Source organism: Hetaerina americana, unplaced genomic scaffold, assembly GCF_022747635.1.
Source record: "Hetaerina americana unplaced genomic scaffold, ioHetAmer1.1.p SCAF_61, whole genome shotgun sequence".
Taxonomy (NCBI): Eukaryota; Metazoa; Arthropoda; class Insecta; order Odonata; family Calopterygidae; genus Hetaerina; species Hetaerina americana.
In genome coordinates this window covers 1,230,563-1,250,000 of record NW_027287217.1, presented here as the reverse complement: position 1 = coordinate 1,250,000, position 19,438 = coordinate 1,230,563, and the positions used below count along the sequence as shown (strand labels likewise).

The 19,438-nt window shown below is 42.6% G+C and overlaps 1 protein-coding gene across 1 annotated transcript in view; it reads left to right on the top strand.

Annotated features, from left to right (window-relative positions):
• The window catches only part of LOC139695632 (tribbles homolog 2-like), a 202,339-nt gene that overhangs the window by 255 nt on the left and 182,646 nt on the right, over window positions 1-19,438 (top strand). Inside the window, exons 1-2 of the mRNA XM_071594441.1 lie at window positions 1-50; window positions 769-1,740. The exon at window positions 1-50 is cut by the window's left edge and continues 255 nt beyond it. Of these exons, the coding sequence (XP_071450542.1) occupies window positions 1,345-1,740 (396 nt within the window). The 5' untranslated portion in view covers window positions 1-50; window positions 769-1,344. The remainder of the gene's footprint in view (window positions 51-768; window positions 1,741-19,438) is intronic.

Below are 19,438 nucleotides of genomic sequence, written 5' to 3'. Positions count from 1 at the left end.
AATATCTGTATTTATCTGCTCGTCCAGAACTACCCGGAATACTAACTAAGGTGAGTGTGTATCTAAACATAAGCCTTCATTCTCTATCCTTCTTTCTCGACTCGTCTTATTTCCACACTCGTATTCCATTGGCGGCTTTATCAGTGGTCAATTATTTTTAATTCCCGAATGGACTCACGTTTTGTGCTTCTTAAAAGGTAATCCAAGACAAGGCAGTCTCGGTCGAAGCGCTAGCTGGATATTAGGAAGTGTAATATGATATAGTGTCCGTTCTGATGTATGTATATGAGTATATTGGTGAAGTGCTTGTGGAATGCAGTGGTGATTTTTCAACAAACGAAGTGTTCCGCCGATAAGTGTGTGCGGTGCGTTAACCCTTTTCATTCAGCACGAGGTCACGGTTGTGCTAATCCCGCCATAGCCGTCGTGCCGGCCGATGTGAAGGTGAAGATGCCTTTCCTCCATGAAGCATTTCTTTCGTCCCCTATTCCTTGCTTTTCTTCGAAAGCTGAAGTCTGATGGTAGCAAAAATCAATAGACTCATAATGTATTTATATGTTCGCGAGGATATGATGGTAGAATTACAATTTTTTGCCTGCCATGTTCGTATTTAAATTGCTGCCAAGTTTTGGTGATTATAGGTGTTTTGTGATTTTGTTTAGCGAAGTCCATGACCGTCGATTTTGCTAGGGTGACAGCCTTAGTCCTTCTAAATATCTAAAATTTTCGCTTCTAACGTGTCTCACTCTCTCTGTTTGATTCTTCCAGGTTATAATTACGTTCGGCGTCGGTCAACAACAATCGATTCGCCGTGGATTCCGTTGGTTTTCCCGCCCAGCCAGTAAGGAGAGAGCTTTCCTGTTTGCCCGGTGATTCAAAATCTCTCCAACCGTCGCCTCTATTGTGACTGGATATTACCACTACTCATTACACTGCTCGTACTGGATACAATCCCCCTCACGACCCCCCTGCGGACCCCTCCTTTCCCCCCTTTGGATTTAAAAATCTCGTCCCGACCGGCGTGTGAAGTGCTCCGACAACCGACTGTTTTGGCGCGAAGGGATAGCGAAGCTTCGACCGCGGATTTACCTGCCCGAAGGACGTTTCTCTCGTGCCATCGCAGATCATAGTGTGCTTCCGTGTTCTTTATTCGTTACAACTACGTATTTTATTCCACCACTTGCCGTGTTCATCTTATCTACCAGTGCTGTGAGTCCCCCAACATCGATCCTCCCACCACGCGCTACAAGGCAAACCTCGTGTGCATCATTTTTGGTGGTATCATAGTGAAGTAGCAATCGCGATTGCCGGAGTAATAGCATTGGTCGCCTTGCATAGGTAGCTATGCCGCCTCGCAAGCTAATCGTGGTGCGCCGGGGTCGGAGCCCGCTGTCCCGGCACCACCCTTACAAGCACCACCGTCTGGTGTGCACCACACAGAGAGCCCCCACGAGGCTGGACGTTGATTCCCCGCAGCCCGGCGGCGTCGCGGTCCAGAATTCGCCGGCCGGTGCGGCGACGGCCTCGGACGCCCGTAAGGAGGACGAGGACCGTCGGCCCACCCCCTCTCCCCCTGCCCCCGCGCCCACAGTGACTCCCACCCCCGTGTGTCCAGCCGCCTCCGGCGACCTCACAACCCCAGCCATCGTTGGCGACAAGTATCTCCTCCTGGACCAGGTCGAGGGCAGCACACTCTACCGATGCGTCGACATCCACACGCGAGAGGAATACGTTGCGAAGGTGAGATAAATAAAACAAACCTTCAGTACCGCGCCCGGCGATCTTGCATGTGTATTTAACACATTCTTAAGCGTAGATGTTGAGCAAGAAAACAGGGTACGTCCACACATCACCAGAATATCATGGACTGGGAAGTGGCTATTTGCCAAAACAACGTCTACGGTTTGAAATATTGCCTTTTTATGCCGAGATGCAACCTTCAGAAACTTGGGCGCGGAAACCTCCCTTTCGTTTCACCGCAGTCACTTGATCAACAGTCATACCTTGTGAATAACCAAGTTTAAATGGTAATTACTGTTATGATTCTAAGGATTTCGCTTTTGATTCTCAATTTAATGAAAGTTTACGCAGAAATACGCCAAAGGTATTCATTCTTTTCGTTTGTCCAAATGTAAATATTGATCTTTGGAATGAAACTGTATCTTGTTGTGTCATTTGTAGTAACGTCGGAAGTATTTATTAGTGGAGGTATTCCGTTTCGACTGGAGATGTTTATCTTAATCATTCATGCTGGCATTTGTGAACAATAATTGGCATTATTTAAAGGATGTGTCCATTGATTTCATAGAATCTACTGACTTGTTCGAAATAATGTATTTAAAATGTTGATCGGATATTAATTGAACCGGCTTCACGCGTAATTAAAACACAAAATCATAATAATAGATGGCATTGATGTCACTAGTACTAGCCATTATTTAGCATGTCAATATGCTAAATCAGCTTCGTTGGGATAGAGGGGGTCATTAATATAATCAGAATAACTCAGGAAACGATGTCGTTGGTTGGTTTTCCCCTCCAAAATATCGTCCAACCGTTTCGACACATTTTTTTCAATCTACTTTCCCATCTTCTTCCATTTTCTCCCTTGCACACTTTCTGCCTTCCATAGCAGCGTTTACCTACCCTATATCCATTTTATGATTTTCCCCTCTTCCTCCATTAGGTAATTGTCCGTTATACAATGCTTCTACGTATAATAATCCATATTAAAGCCATGAGAAAATATAACTTAATTATATTACGCTCTCCATTTGTTTTCTCTAGATTAAGTCTTAGTAATCCCACATGTGATCTAATTAAGAATTCGAAGGTGTGATTAATTTAGATCAATACGTATCTATATTGTATCGGAGTGTTATCCCAAATTGCCCCGTGCTAGATATATACATTTTCTCTACGGGAATCTGTTCAACAAACACAAGCTTAGTGTCAAGATAGTCGTGTTTGTCGTGTTATCCTGCTTTCAGACTTGTGGTGATAGGGCCAACTTGAATTCTATTGCAGTATATGCGTTGCGCAACAAAGAAATGGTGTTGTATCGTTGTTTTAGTTCACCAAGGTTCATTCAAAATTTCGTTGCGTAAAAGTAAAATATATTCTTTTGGAAATTTTGAGTGTGTTGTAAAATTAATATTGTCGGTTACGACCGTGTCACAGTTTCGTTCCGTTGCACCCGATTCGACTGGAATGATTCCAGGTTCAGTTCGGTTCTTGGCTCGTTCGTTCATCTCGTGGCAATTGTTGACAAACGATTGAGCTATTGTTGAGGAGGGCGATTGTCCAGTGTTGCGCAACATGTACCGATGTCCTGGGTGTATTTACGAGTTAGCAGCGAATGAACGGAGAAGAGGAATGGCGAGGGACTGGTGGGACGTGGTACCTGCCGGGTACCGCTCCTGCTGTTTCGTTCATTTGCGTGAAGTATGCCTCTCTTGTTTCGCGATAACAATTATGTGAACGAATTCGAGACGAACGTATCGCTTAATCTTCGCTATTATTGCTTGCGGATGAATTTAGTCGTGCATCTCGGTTTAACTTCGCGTTACGTTGGGGCGAGCATTTACTTCGACAGTGTAACATGTTACACGGGGCAACGGGTCACGCTTATAAGGTCAAACGAATTTGAAATCGCGTTGCATAAATGGATCTTGCGACACGTCCGAGTGCCTCCCTTATGGTTGCAACATTTTGTTAAAACAAACTGGTTTTGTGCTTATTCTTCATGCACCTGTCATTAATTTGTAACTGCGCTGGCGGCGCTATTAAAATGCTTACGTTGGGCAACTTCTATCCATCGCGCCTGACATTTGATGCGTCGGCCTAGTAATTAAGCATGGTTTCTTCGGCTGCTAATATTGTGCGTGTGGTTGTTCGCAGTAACCTGTCCCAGTCGCGATAATTTTCGCAATTTGAGAGTTGATAAATAGAATGTAATTGTTCGAGAGAATCGACGAGGAGGATTTTGCCCCTGTGTCCCTGATTGGTGCAATCCTTAATTGATCGTTGTGTGTTTGAGCCTGAAGGTTTTACATTGGTGGAAAAGTAGTTGGAATGAATGAATACCTTATTATGGAGATCACAAAGTTTTTATATATCTCTATCAAATATTAATCACGTGTTATGGCAATTCCTCATTGAAGTCTCGATTTCAATCATCACCACATCAATGTCGGAATCATCCGGGTGAAATGAGATAAATCATCTCCGGTGCGGATTGTGTGTTTTCACCCCTTGCCACACACCCTAGCGAGTGTCTTGCAAGGTACTAAAATATTAATGACACGAAGCTTGGCCCTCTTACTCCATTTGCCATACGCCCTCAGTCTCGTTTCGTTCAGGGAATCGCCGCAACAATGTTAGGCGTGCAGTCGGCGAAGACAACTGCTTGGCATTGTCGAGAACACAGTGTGATTCATTACTATATATTTGCTCAATTGGTCTGGCTACATTTCAGTGTAGAGAAGTATTTTGAACGCTGTTATAGGTACAATGCTATAACGACAGGAGGGTGTCTCTTTGGGAGACGCTTTTCGGGGTGGGTAGTGCAAGAAACGACCGCTGATTTGTCGATAGGCTGTAGGAAAATAGGTTTCCCGTTCCAAATGACGTATTTTGCACGCGTCCGAAGCCTGTTTCTGCCGTTTCTCCTAGCATTAGCAGAGCACGTGGTCCGGTCGGCCTAAACTCGGACCGCCTGCTAGGCACCTGTCCGCCGACTATGGATTGAACCTCGGTACATCGCAAGATCTGTGAGGTTTTATGAGAGGGGTCTGGCAGTGGTCAAGGACCGAAGGTACCCGTGACTAAGTAGAATTTTTTTTTACTTTTCCGTTGTCATATATTTTGCTTAGAACACTAATGAGATGATTCAGATTATTCTTAGAATCCATTCGGGTTGTGTTATGTCATTTTTATATCGGAAAAATATAAGGCTAAAAATTTGTTTGCCGTTCGGTGCACGAATGTTTATGTTCGAGTTTTCTCGTTTTTATGAAACTCTCGGAATATTTGTTGCTATGCCAAAAAAACAAAATGAAGGCGATTTCTGGGACAACCAAGATGTTGTTGATGGGGATGCATGTCAAGGGACAGAAGCAATGGATTTGTTCTATGAAGAGAATGATTGGTCATGTGGTAGTTCTCATATGGTTCGTCCAAGGAAGTTAATAGTTCTACTTATACCGAAACTCATCTATCATCATTGTACCTTAAAAATACGTTTAAAACAACTGAGCTAACTTTCCTTTAGTTGGCTCTCAGAAAAATTAAGTCTTTTGACCTGGCTCATACCGAAATATTTGACTATTTTCTATAGCATCACATGATTGGACAGTAAAAGGGGTCAGGATGCTGGGAAAGCGAGGTAGGAAGAAGGAAAAGAAATAAGTATTTTGGATGAAATATCAAGGGAGGTGGAAAGTTGTAATACATCGAATAAGTATGGATTACTTCAATATGTAGCAAAGGGAACTTAAGGATATTTTGCGTCCTGTTACTTTAAGATATCAGGAGAACTTTAGTGTGTAGTGCAAGAAACCATCAAAATGTCGACCTTAATCTGGATGTGAACTGTTGCCGATAATATTTCAATTTTGAGTTCGTCTTAAATGACATTAAATGGATTGAAATAGGAAGGAATACCTCAATTTTTCGTATTAACGCCAGATATATCAGATTCTTGCGGATTTTTTCAGAAAGAATTGCATGCATGCCCTCGTCTTATCTCCTTACTTTGGTTGACCCAAGTGTTTGTATGTCTTGATATTTTTAAGTGTTCCTTCATCCAGGGTAGGAAGGCACTGTTTCGGCCTTCTTTGTTTAGTGTTGTCATGTCCATTATCCAGCGACCGCGTCTCAACTCGGACCCTTCATTCCCGTTACATTCTTTGGCGTAACTCAGAGACAGGGTGAAGAGGAAATTACGTTTAATCCCCCGCTGGCATGAAAAATAGCCTCTTGTCCCGTGTTAGATATGTCTTTTGACGGACAGTCGAGGGGTCCGGCTAGGGTGTGGGCGGGGAACAGATCGCCGTCTTGGCGCGGTGGCACTTATCGTCTCTCGAAAGGGGGCGATTTCACGCACTTCCTCCTTTACACGCCCCTTTCACGTCTTCAAGGAGGAAGAAAACGATCTCGTAATAATACTCCTTTCCGAAGGAATATCGATGGACATAAGAATCGAAAATATCGATGAGGTCGCATCGATACGTGCGCATCACAATAGGTTCTATCTGATAATGCAATGTATCGAATCGACATCATCGATACAGTTCTTTAATCGAATCGGGTGCCGACGTGGATTGCGTCGAAAAATCATTATTTTCCAAACTATTCCATCTGTTTGTCTTTCATAACCCGCCAATTAAGGTCTAATCGTTTTTAGCTTCATGGCTGTACCCGCTGTGCGAGCTTCCGTTTGTCCATTTGAAATTAATTTTAAACACTTAAGCAATCAAATCGAGTATCGATATTCTCGTGTATATAGTAATATTGCATAGCATATAAGGGCGTCACGAGATCATCATAGTATTCCTGTGGACCTCTTGGCATTATTTCCACTTGTGCGCACAACGCAAGTCACTTGTTTCATTCTTCTGTCAATGGTTTTTGACCTTGGCTGATTTAGGTTTTTTCCTCATATTTCAATAGTTACGCATGAATGTGTTCTTAAAAAGGCTTCATAGATTCTTCGTTATCGTGCGTACATTTTGCAAGAACAGACGTGATTGCAATCGGGCAAAAATCGTGAGAAAAAAGTATCGATTCGAATGAGCATCGATACGTATCGCCAAGGAGGTGGATGATGCAGTAATCTCTCTCTCCCTAAGGAAGAGATTTCGGGTGTCTTTAATTATCGCACGGGCGCAGACTAGCAGAGGAGATATTTGAAATCCGTACGAGGAGGGTAGTGATGGAGTAACTTCCTGCGGAGTGTGGAGGCCGAAAGGTATTGTGACACTCAGCAGCGCGGCGCCCTTGGCTTCAAAAAGCAGTGGGGTTGAGCAACCGTGCGGCCGACGCCATGTTTGATGGAGTGCTGGGCGGAGGGGGGGGATGGATGGATGGTGCCTTTGGGGGTGGGGATGGAGGCGTCGACGGATAATTATTTTTTCTCCCTCTTTCTCTCTCTCCCATTTTATTTTTGAAGGGTTTTTCATTTTGAATGGCCGCTGTCCCATGGTCGAACGTCACGCGTCCGAATCGGATGGGAATGGTGTACCCCCCCCCCCCACCCTCCCTTCGAATTGGGAAACTTAGAAAGAGAGGACCCCGCTTCGGTATAAACTCCTCGATGATTTTTTTGTTTGATTTTTGTTTAAGAAAGTTGGATCTCATAGCTAATAATCTAGTCAACGTATCACATTAGTTCATGCATTGATTCCGAGTGGTTAGAAGTATTGTAATACTTCATTCATCTGCAGTTCGTAAGCAGATATGACGTGAAATCTTAAGATTTTTTTAAGGGACTCCAAAGAGATTTCATATTAATTTTTGAAGCGTTTTCTTAAAAAGAACTTATTTTTAGACAATTGCTGGGTCGTGAGTTTTTTAAACCAATCTATTTACATTGTTTTTTATCCCACAAATTATATTTTAAGTAAAATTTGAAGTAAGGAGTGCAGGCCCTGATATGTAGACCCTATTACAACACGTATATAATTACGACCATGGGGGTCGTTGTCTGGTGAGAACGACATGTATATCTATACCGTGAATCCATAATTCTTCATCTGTCCAGAGACCATGACAATTAATACTCTTGTGACAACTCTGAGAATTTCGATGTTCATTTCTAAATTCGAAAACTCTTCATTTGATAGAGTGCGCTTTAGGCTGTATGTACCTAAAATTGCTATGTGGAGATATACTTGACATTTCGATTGCTATCTCCTTAAGGACTTTTCCCAATGGACTAAAGAACTTGAACGTGCCCTAACACCCCATGCCATGCATCCTTGCGGCGTCTTGCGGTATATTGAGTTGATTTAGATGATCGTGGTGACCTAAAATAATTGAATTTGAACACATGCCTGGGAAAGGGACTGTACTCATTCCTACATTATGAGAACTCGTAATGTAACGCGAAAGATGGCGTGAAGGATTTAAAAAAATTAACTTCCTCATGGGAAGCCTGAAAGATGATAAATCCATAAATCTTCAGGTGATAGGCCTTCACTGTCTCAAGCGTGTGTCTAAAAAATTTGAATTTTCAATTTCAATTTTCATGAAAAATAACGAGGGAAGACCTTATATCACCATCAACACAACCATTTGATACAGAGCACATACTATGATAGATATGACTATAATAGTATGACCACAGAAACATAACATTTTCTAAAAATCACTTGCGCCCGTCATCTCGTTGCAACCTCCTTGACGTCGGTTGGGTCACGTGGTCGGCAGTTCGGAATGCGTCGGAGAAAGCTTTAGCCGAGGAAATAAACAAAGTTCGGGCAAGTGTCTGAAAAGCATGGTTACGAGAAGAAGGTGAGGTTGCAGGAGAAACCTAGAAAGGAATTTCACCCGAAAGGACTTTTTATGGTCCGGTTTTAAAAAAATGTATCGTAAAGATGAAGTGGGTAAGTAAAAGATCCAGGTTCGATTCCCTTGGATGCCTCTGGGAACCAACCCTTCACCAAAGTTGTGTGAGTTTTCAACTACCAGATATTTCTTTTGGAAAATGACGGGCAGCACATGGTATAAGGAGCTTAACTCCCCTTATTACCCCGTTAATGTGCGAGGATCACTTGCCCTTGGGATTAATACTGGTTGAAATCCACGGTCATCGATTAAACCGACCTTCGGATTGAAAACTGTGGTTAAAGATGAAGAAGTGAACTAAACCTCCAGTTAAACAAAAATACAAAAAAGATTTTAAAATCGATAGTCTGGTTGAAAACAATCTTTATTAAGTACTCGCTAACTGTAAGTTTTAAATACTTGGTTTAGGATTTTGTCCCTCGCTAACGAGCGGGTCTGATTTATGATATAACTACATGTCGGGTTAAACGAAGGATCTTGATCAGAAGGCGATATTGACTAAATATACCTCTCTATCCATTTACACTTAGGATCATGTATTTCACAACCCTGTTCATGGAAAACTTGGTTGTTGCTAGAGAACGGCTTTTACCCAAAATTCGAAATACCCAACCTGGTAACTGCCCATGTCTGTTGATAGGGCCCCGAGACTCATAAGTCGGACGAAGGAATCATTCTGATTCACTCCTGACGTCCGTTTACCACAGTAATCAACACGGAGATTAGTTCCGACGGGTGTGGCAGATCTTGCCTCATACTAATGAGGCCAGCGCCTCTTGTGAAATGCGCGCATTGAGGGTATTTAAGTGGGGTCGGCCAGTTCCTTTTCCTGTGCCTCCCAGGAGGATCTAGGTGCTTTGAAAACGGTACAGCTTGAGTTGGGTTCACCCGGATATGAATCAAGTTCCCTCCTGAAGTTGACCACCCTTGACTTCAAGTGAAGGAATTCTTGAGAGCCCCTGTCTGTGTTGAAATTACTCTTAGCGGTAACTTAAACTTATCTCTTAATGACTTCACTCAATTTGCCAATTATCTCAGATACTCTTAAAAGGAAAGGGTGTGTAATATCGGTTGTCCCTCGTGAAATAAATATCGTGGGGACTACGATCTATCGATATGACGAATGTTGGGTAAGGGATTCAAAATGGATGTTTTTTTTCCTTTTTCCTATGTATCACCCATTTAAACACCATTCCTCTTCTGCGGACCTTCTTTTCGGACTTCCGATACGAAGTTTTGGCGGTTTTTCAATATAGCTCTGGTCAATGCAATTCATTAACATGGGGCCGATACACCCGTACGATATATATATTATATATACTATATATAGCTTATTTGAAAGTCTCACAGGTGTGAACAATATGAAGTTAGCACAGGCAACCAAAGACAAAACACAGAAACACACAAAAAAGAAAATAAACTTCTTCCTTCTCTTCCTTGAGAAATGTACCACCGAACATTCGAAAACGATTGACTTTCTTTCCTTTTCTGTGTTTCTGTTGGTCGCTAGTGCTAACTTCATACACTTAACATATATATGTATATATATATATACATACTACCTTGATCAAAAAGTTCCCGGAATAACCACCGTGTGGCGCTCCCATCGTTCCGATTTGAGTTCTGTTTTTTTTGTTAAATTGGTACATCTGTTGTTGATATTCCCTTTAAAACTTAGTGTCATAACTTGACATTTGCAAAAGTTACGGTCGGTTTTCGGTATGTCCATCAGTGCTTCCTGCGATTTTTCCATTACTTCCTCTCGGCTGCTAAAACGCGTTCCCCTTAATGGTTTTTTAACTCGATTGAACAGAAAGAAGTCACAGGGAGCCAAATCAGGTGAATTCGGTGGCTGTTGGATGGTATTTGTTGCATTTTTCGTCAAAAAATTACGAATAATGATAGCACTGTGCGACGGTGCGTTATCATGGTGCAAAATCCACGAGTTTTCTGCCCACATTTCTGGTCTCTTTCGGCGAATTGCTTCACGCAAACGTCTCATAACGCCCAAATAATACTCTTTGTTTTCTGTCTGGCCTTCTGGCAAAAATTCATGATGCACTACACCGTTGTAATCCATGAAAACCGTCAGCTTTGCCTTCCTTTTTGACTGAAAACGACGTGGTTTTTTTGGTCTCGGCTCATTTGGTGAACGCCATTCACTTGCCTGATGTGTGGATTGCGTGTCGTACTCATAAACCCACGTCTCGTCTCCAGTAATGATCCTTTTGATGAATGTGGGATCGGATTCAGCCTCGCAAATCATGTCTTTTGCGACGTCAACACGGTCTCTTTTTTGCATGAAATTGAGGTCTTTTGGCACCAACTTTGCTGCTACACGACGGAAACCCAAATCATTAACCACAATGTCTTGGGCGGATCCATAGGCAATGTTCAAGTCCTCCGCTATTTCTCTGATGGTTAATTTGCGGTTATTGACCAACATTTCTTTTACTTTGTCAATTTTTTCACCGACTTTCGATGTCGATGGTCTGCCACTGCGTTCATCATCTTCGATTGACTCGCGACCACTTCTGAACCGCTCGTGCCACTGGTAAACGACCGTTTTTTTTAGAGAATCGTTGCCGAAACACTTTTCCAACATTTCCAACGTCCGTGCGCCACTAAATCCGTTTTTTACGCAAAATTTAATACAAGTTCGTTGTTGCAAATTTAAATCCATTTCTGCAATTGTAAAAAATCGCCAACACACACAGAGATAGATGTACTCTTGGCTACGTAACTTTTGCAAATGTCAAGTTATGACACTAAGATTTAAAGGGAATATCAACAACAGATGTACCAATTTAACAAAAAAAAAACAGAACTCAAATCGGAACGATGGGAGCGCCACACGGTGGTTATTCCGGGAACCTTTTGATCAAGGTAGTATATAGTATATATACACACCTGTATATATATATATATACAGGTATGTATATATATGGTTATGTTTATATATATATATATATATATATATATATATATATATATATAAAATTGTATCGCTTAGGGTAAGACATGTCGAAATCTTAAATAATTTTCGATTACTTAACCGAATGACTCCCCTTGTGTTGCGCATTGCGTATCGTTACATCTGTGTGTGTGTAACTATGTATCTCGCAATGTTTCAGTCGCCTTTTAATGCTTTCGGACCCTCAACCAAAATCGATGAGTACTTACTTCCCGAGGTCGACTGGCGATTATAAGGATCTTTGTCGGTTCCGATTTGAGGTTCTGGAGAGAGAGAGAGAAAAAAAAGGAACATATATCTCAATCGTTACGTGCTTTTCTAGACAGTAAATGATGTTGTGTTTCTCCTCCTTGTAAGGTCGTCCCCTTTCGAGCGTTTGCTCCGCCGATCGCGTTACAGGGCAACTGCAATTAGAACTAAAGGAAGGGGAGGGGTAAGAGGGGATGGCGAAAGCTTAGGTGCGCGAATATTTCCAGGTCAGTTCCTACAGCTGTGGCTCCGTACAAGAGTACTGATGTACTAGCAGTAATGGCGTGTATGATTATTTCATGTCCACTCTTTAACACTCGTAAGCTCCTCCATTCCGAAGCATGTCATTTACTGTATATGGTAGCAACACCCGCTAGGGAGTGTTTCGAAGAAATAGTGTACTAATTATAGAGTTACAGGATGTACACTGCAGCGTTGCGTCTTAGTTCATTTTCAAACCATTGTCAGCGAGTTATAAACACGTGTTGCTGATTAAGGTTACAGGTTATCCTCAGCTGTATTTTATACCAATACGGTTCACGTTTTACGGTAGTTATTTGCATGAGGATGATCGATAGCTAGCCGTGTTTTATAAATGACCGAATCACAGTTATCAACCAGAAGGTTTTTCTTGATGGATTAATGAAGATAGAGTTTACATAATAACTAATGTCAGGAAAGCCTTTGAAATTCAATCGATGACAGGGTAATTAAGGGGAGCCAGTTCCTTCACCTTGCCGTCTGCAGTTTCCGGTAAAGATCTGGTGCGTACCTGAAAATTCAGATAACTTAGTTGAAGCTGAGTGTGTCCAGAGGTGTCTTAAGGAATCGAACCCAGGTCCCCCGTTCAGTAGCCCAGCGCTCTATCCACTGTTCCTCCACGTAACCCATTAATGATCATTTAATTGCAAATTTCCGCTATGTGTATATATGCACGCATCAGGGATGGGGGGGCAGATCATTCCTTGTCCCGGTTATGGTTTCCCAGGAAGATCTGATACTTGAAAAATCACATAGCATTGGGTGGAGCTTCAGGATATACACACATACATATTGTGAGTATTTATATATATACACACACGCATGTATATATTATATATTTATATTTTATATATTTACACATTTTTTTAATACCCATTATACATGTACTGCAATGAATTTTGATGATCTATTCAGTTATTGAATGTGCACCAATTCGATTTAACCGTGACTGAAGCTGCGCAATTCGCTAACTGATTTGATGAGTGAAACACAGATTAGTGTCGGAGGGAGGGAGTGCAGGGAAGGGCTAAGCACGGTTGAGGCAATTGTAGGAAATACTCATACAAGGCGGACAATTAGGAATGATTTATCTGGGATGACTGGGGCGAGTTTTTTTTTATGCCATTCGTCAAGTGAGGCATGTTTTAACACGTGTTTGCGTTGCGCTTCAGTTTGTTGTGTCTCCCGTTCGCACCCCATTCCTCCCCCCTCCCTCACCCTCAATAGGATGCAGCGAGAAGAAAGACTCCTCCTCGCCCTTCGCGGCAAGTGCTCTCCGAGGACAGTTGGGGAGGGGGGGAGACTTCGTCGTTATGGAAACGCCGCGCGCTCGTTTGCGACACCTGTGGTCGGTGCGGGTGTGTTGAGAATACTCACATAATTATCACGCATATAGATGCGTAGAAGCACTCAGAATAGCTGTACACGCTTAGGGACGACACCATTCCCGCGCGCGCAAAAAGTAACTTTGGAGACACTTTTTATGTTTCTTGAATTGTTTTGGCAGTGACCCGCTGACCACTGGAGAGTAGCCAAACATGTATTCATATATATATATATATATATATATATATATATATATATATATATATATATATATATATATATATATATATACACACACATTCAAACACGAAATCCCGCCAAACGGCGAATAAATACTCATATATACAGAAACAGATATAAGGAAAAGGGATAGGAACACATATAAAGGACGAACACAATAGAGGTGGGGAAGGCGGAATCGAACGGATCACAAGAGTAAAAATATTTCCTCAACCGGGACTCGAACACCGGATCTTTCCACTTGCCGGGCGGATGCTCTTAACCACTTGAGCTATCGAGGATATGTAATTTACCCTGAGATCCGTGGGTCTTATATGTCGCCAAGCGCCCCGATTCTTTCAGCCAAGAGATGGCGTCAGGGGGCAGTTTCACCCACCAAAGGAGAAATAGACAATACACAAGGAAAGGAAAGGACAGTGGGTTAGAATTCATACAACATCATACAGGAAAGGAACAGTGCGTTTCGTGGCACGCATAGCCAGAAGAAAGAGATGAGCCACATTGGCCAAATACACATTCAAACACGAAATCCCGCCAAACGGCGAATAAATACTCATATATACAGAAACAGATATAAGGAAAAGGGATAGGAACACATATAAAGGACGAACACAATAGAGGTGGGGAAGGCGGAATCGAACGGATCACAAGAGTAAAAATATTTCCTCAACCGGGACTCGAACACCGGATCTTTCCACTTGCCGGGCGGATGCTCTTAACCACTTGAGCTATCGAGGATATGTAATTTACCCTGAGGAAATATTTTTACTCTTGTGATCCGTTCGATTCCGCCTTCCCCACCTCTATTGTGTTCGTCCTTTATATGTGTTCCTATCCCTTTTCCTTATATGTTTCTGTATATATGAGTATATATATATATATATATATATATATATATATATATATATATATATATCTAAAAGGACTAGGAAACCATGGATCACGGATGAGATGATTACAAAGATGGATGAGCGGCGAAAATGGAAGAATATAAATACAGAATTAGGCAAAATGAAGTACAAAGAATTGAACAATAAATTGAGGCGGGCAACAAATAAGGCAAAAGACGCATGGTGGAAGACGCAGTGCGAGGATATGGAAAGTCTCCAGAGGAAGGGCGAAATCGGTGCGCTGTACAGCAAAGTTAAATCGTTATCGGGAAGTAAGAAAGGAAGAGCTATGCTAATAGTTAGAGATAAGGCGGGTAAGGTAATAGTTGACGCAGGAAAGATCCAAGAGAGATGGAAGGAGTATATAGAAGAACTGTATAGTAAAGAACTCAGACCAACACAGTTAGACATTGAAAAAGAAAATGACGTAGAGGAAGACAGCTTAGGTCCAGGCATACTAGACAATGAGATAAAAAGGGCATTAAGGGAGATGAAACTAAATAAGGCCGTGGGGGTAGATAACATTCCCGTGGAACTTTTAAAATGCTTAGGAAAATGTGGGAGGAAGAGGCTATATGGGCTGATCCGTAGCATTTATGAGGAGGGAATCTGGCCGGAAGACTTTGTGAGAGCAGTTTTAGTTCCGATTCCGAAAAAGGTAAAGGCCACGTCATGTGAGGACTATAGGACAAATAGTTTGATATCCCACGCAGCTAAAGTTGTTCTCAGGATCATAAACAAACGGATAGAGAGTAGGGCAAATGATTACTTAGGGGATGATCAGTTTGGGTTTAGGAAGGGGAGAGGTACGCGTGATGCCATTGCAGTAATGAGGTTATTAATCGAGAGGAATATAGAACACAACCAGGAGGTATTTGCCTGTTTCGTAGATTTCGAAAAAGCGTTTGATAGAGTGAATTGGGAAAAACTAATGAGTATATTGCAGAAAATAGGAATAGATTGGAGGGAAAGGAGGCTAATCCGCAACCTGTACATGTCTCAGACTGCTCAGGTGCGGGTGGGAAACGGGGAGTCAGGATGGGCAGTGTTAGGAAGGGGTGTAAGGCAGGGTTGCCCATTATCACCGTTGCTGTTCAACCTGTATGCAGAGGAAATGATCAAAGAGGCATGGGAAGAACTAGAGGTAGGAATGAAAGTGGGCGGGGAATTCGTAAAATCAGTTAGGTTTGCTGATGACCAAGCTTTAGTTTGTCAGTCAGCCAAGGGGCTGCAAGCATTGCTTATTGAATTGGAAATTCAGTGCGACAGGTATGGGATGAGAATCAACGCTAATAAAACAAAGGTTATGCGATTTTCTAGAAAGAAAAAGGCTAATCTTAACATTAAAGTAAGAGGGCAAAAACTAGAGCAGGTAGAACAGTTTACGTATCTCGGTAGTGTTTTGGACCAACACGGTCAAAGTAGTAGGGACGTAAGGAGAAGAATTGCGCTAGGCAAAGGGGCTTTCACGAGGAGGAGGGAGTTGATGACGGGGACTTTGAGTAAGGATGTTAAGAAAAGACTCGTAAAAACTTTGATATGGAGCGTAGCTATGTACGGCGCGGAAACGTGGTCATTGAAGCAGGAGGATAGACGTAGACTGGAGGCTTTTGAAATGTGGGTGTGGAGAAGAATGGAGAAGGTGAAATGGACAGAGAAGAAAACAAATGAGGAAGTACTTGGTATGGTGGGCGAAGAGAGGGGTTTGTTGGGAGCAATCCTATGGAGGCAGGAAAAGTGGATGAATGGGGTATTGACCGGCAGTGGGATGTTGAAGACTGTGATAGAGGGTAGAATGTTGGGCAAAAGAGGAAAGGGAAGGAACAGGATAGGGATGTTTGACGGGATGAAGGGAGGAAGAAAGTACTCAGAGATGAAGAGGGACCTGGTGTAGAGTAGAATTTAGGGTTGTGTTTTGTTAGTAGTCACAAAATATTTGTTTGGTAGTTGTGTCCATCGAAAAACCTACCTTAACCGGTAGATAACCTTAAAAAAAAAATATATATATATATATACACACACACACATTCATACATTCTTTCATACATACATACATTTAGGAAAGAGGATTTTTTCCTAAATAGAGTGTGCTTTTGTATATATATATATATATATATATATATATATATATATATGGGTCGCGGTAGTCCAGTGGGTAGAGCGTTGGACTGCTGACTGGAGGGTCCCGGGTTCGATTCCCGGGCAAGGCACTCTGGGCACCTGCAGCTCCACCCAAGCTATGTGATTTTTCGGGTACCAGATCTTGCTGGGAAACCATAACCGGCACAGGGAAAGGAACTGGCCCCCCGAACCTGATGTGTGAATATCACACGCCGCATAGGGCTTAGCACTGGGTGAACTCTGCCATCACCTACTAAACCGACCTTCGGGTTGATTACTGTGTTTATGGTCCACTTTCCTAAAATAGGTAATTTTATTGTAGAATATCAGATTGTTCTTTGTTAGGAAAGCCAACAATTCCGATAGTAATACACGTATATTTCTAGCTGTGCATATTCTACTTGCTTTATCTATCATTGATACTTCTTTTACTGCTTTTCTAGGAGTAACGAAGAGATAACAGTTTTAAACTGTTTTCCTTTTGCCAACGTTTCGCTGAATAGTAGTACCTCCCTTTATCTTTTATGCCCTCTGAAAATAAATGTGCTAGGGATATTTTAGGGTCCAATTTAGATAGTAATGAGATTCCCACGCCAGTGGCCCAATCCGATCCATAATGGGATTGAATTTTTTTTTTGCCATAAGTTCGAGAATGTAGGTCGGCCCTAATCATCCCCCATACCACCCCTCTCCCCATTATGTTCTCCATCGTGGAAGGGGCGGTGGAAACAAAATTGTAAGAATGATTTCAGAAAGGGGTGCTTGCAATTTCCATTCTCTCTGTGTCGTATTTGTGTGTCGGTTCCCGCACCGAGTGTCCCCACCCCCTTCACAATCTCTCCCTCCATTGGTTTCCGCCAAGGTCGATATCGTTCTGGGCCAAATTTCACCCTTCAAGATCACCCCGGCGACGACGACGAGGGATGCCCGAGCGCGTTTGCTATATGGGTCAAGTGGGTCGAGTGACTGAAGCGGATTTATATCGAGTGGTGCATGCACCCGTGCCCGCTTGTGTGTTCGTCCTCTCCGCATGAGTCCATGCAATGCTCGCAAAGGGCGTACTTGGTGTCCCCGAGCACCTTTGTGATTGGTTCGCTGGGCTCACGCCCTTGTTCACATTGGCTGCGGATGGAAAATGGTCACGAGGTCTCTTTGACGGTGACGGGGGTGACCTCCCGAGAAACAAAGATCGCCATCTACTTAAGAGGCCGTTTTTTTGCGCCATGATTGATTTCAGTTTGACTGAAATCGGGATGTTAAATATTTTTGGATTCGAACTCAGCTCTTAATTCAAACTCGATCCAATTCTTCCTTTCGATTTTTAAGATTTTTCCGCACGCGCAAACGTTTTTGTTTTGATTTCGGCAGTATGTCTTCGCTTGAATTCAAGCAAGAATTTGGTCGTCGTCAGATTCCATTCATGGCTCAGAAAGGGAGACAGCTGTCCTATTAATGTTAGTTGCCTAGCGATTGCAATCCTGCCGAAGAAAAAGTGGAATGTGGACTCTTCTGTTGATCGTAATCATCAGCATTTCAATCCTAAGATTGTTTTAATGCAGCCCTCCTATTCTTCTCTATTTAGTGTTAATTTCCTCACCCTCTCATTGGTTTCCTGTTTTATATCCTTAATTTTCCCCATATACTTGTCTCTTGGCCTTCCTCGCGGCATCTTTCCTTCAATTTTTCCCTCTATATTATGTTTCTAACTAATCCATTGTGCCTCAAGGTATGTCCAATCCATCTAGTTCTTCTTTTCCGTACAGTGCCCCATATGGTCATTTCTTCATCTCCTCTTCTATATACTTCATTCTGTTGAAATAGAAAGAAATAAAAGTATTCCTACCAAAGCAAATTTGATTCTGAAGAAGCAATCGAGTAATCCCTGGAAACGGCCATCCTGCTTATCTGTGATTGGTAGTTGGATGGAAGATTCCGATATAAAATAAGTATCCCGCTTATTTCTCTTTGCAGTACAGAAAATACATCTGTCGTATCCGATTCCCTTCTATTTTTCAATCGATACAAGTACCCTGATTTCAGTCCTGGAATGAACAACGTGTGAAGCGGCCCGTGGACCAAATTTATTAGGGCACATTTAAGGACGTTCTTTGGTCTGATGACGGACTTCGGTATTTTCATTTTCAGAACTTTGTAGGAAAGCTGAAATATTTTCGTTAGCTTGGCATTCACTCGCTGGCAGGCACATCTACATGTACATAATACCCCGCAAGCCGCCGCAAATGGCGTGTGGCGGGGGTTGTTAGGTCGGGGCACTCGTGCAGCGATGGCTCTAAGGCGCTCCTAGATGCTGGAGCTTGGAGTGAGAATATGCAAGGACTGCACCGAATGCATAATTTTGTAAATGAGGGAATCTTGTTTTATTTATATGGTTGCTGTTCTGGCCTCCTACCTCCAGGGCCCGGTTACGAATCCGGTTAGGATAAGAATTATTCGGTGGTAATCCAACCCGTGCCTTGGATGTCAAGTGGAGATAACTCCGCGAGTGCATTACACCGTCCGTCGGACGGGACGTTAATATTGTCTGCAAGCCCTTGGGGTGTCTTTCGTTATTACGAGTGGGCTGATACGGACACCGGGTTTCCCTCTTCCGCCCATTTCTTTCCCCCGTTCCCTGAAACTCCTATCTTAATAACCAAAATTATCGCGAGGCTTTCGGGTCGCCCTTTATAACTAGTGCAAGGGGAATTTGACCTCGTGGTTGGCATGCTCCATGTCATCTGTAGTTCTATTTGGAGTGCAGGTATTACGCTAACCTTGACGACCAATCTGTGGCTGGTGGTGTCTCGAC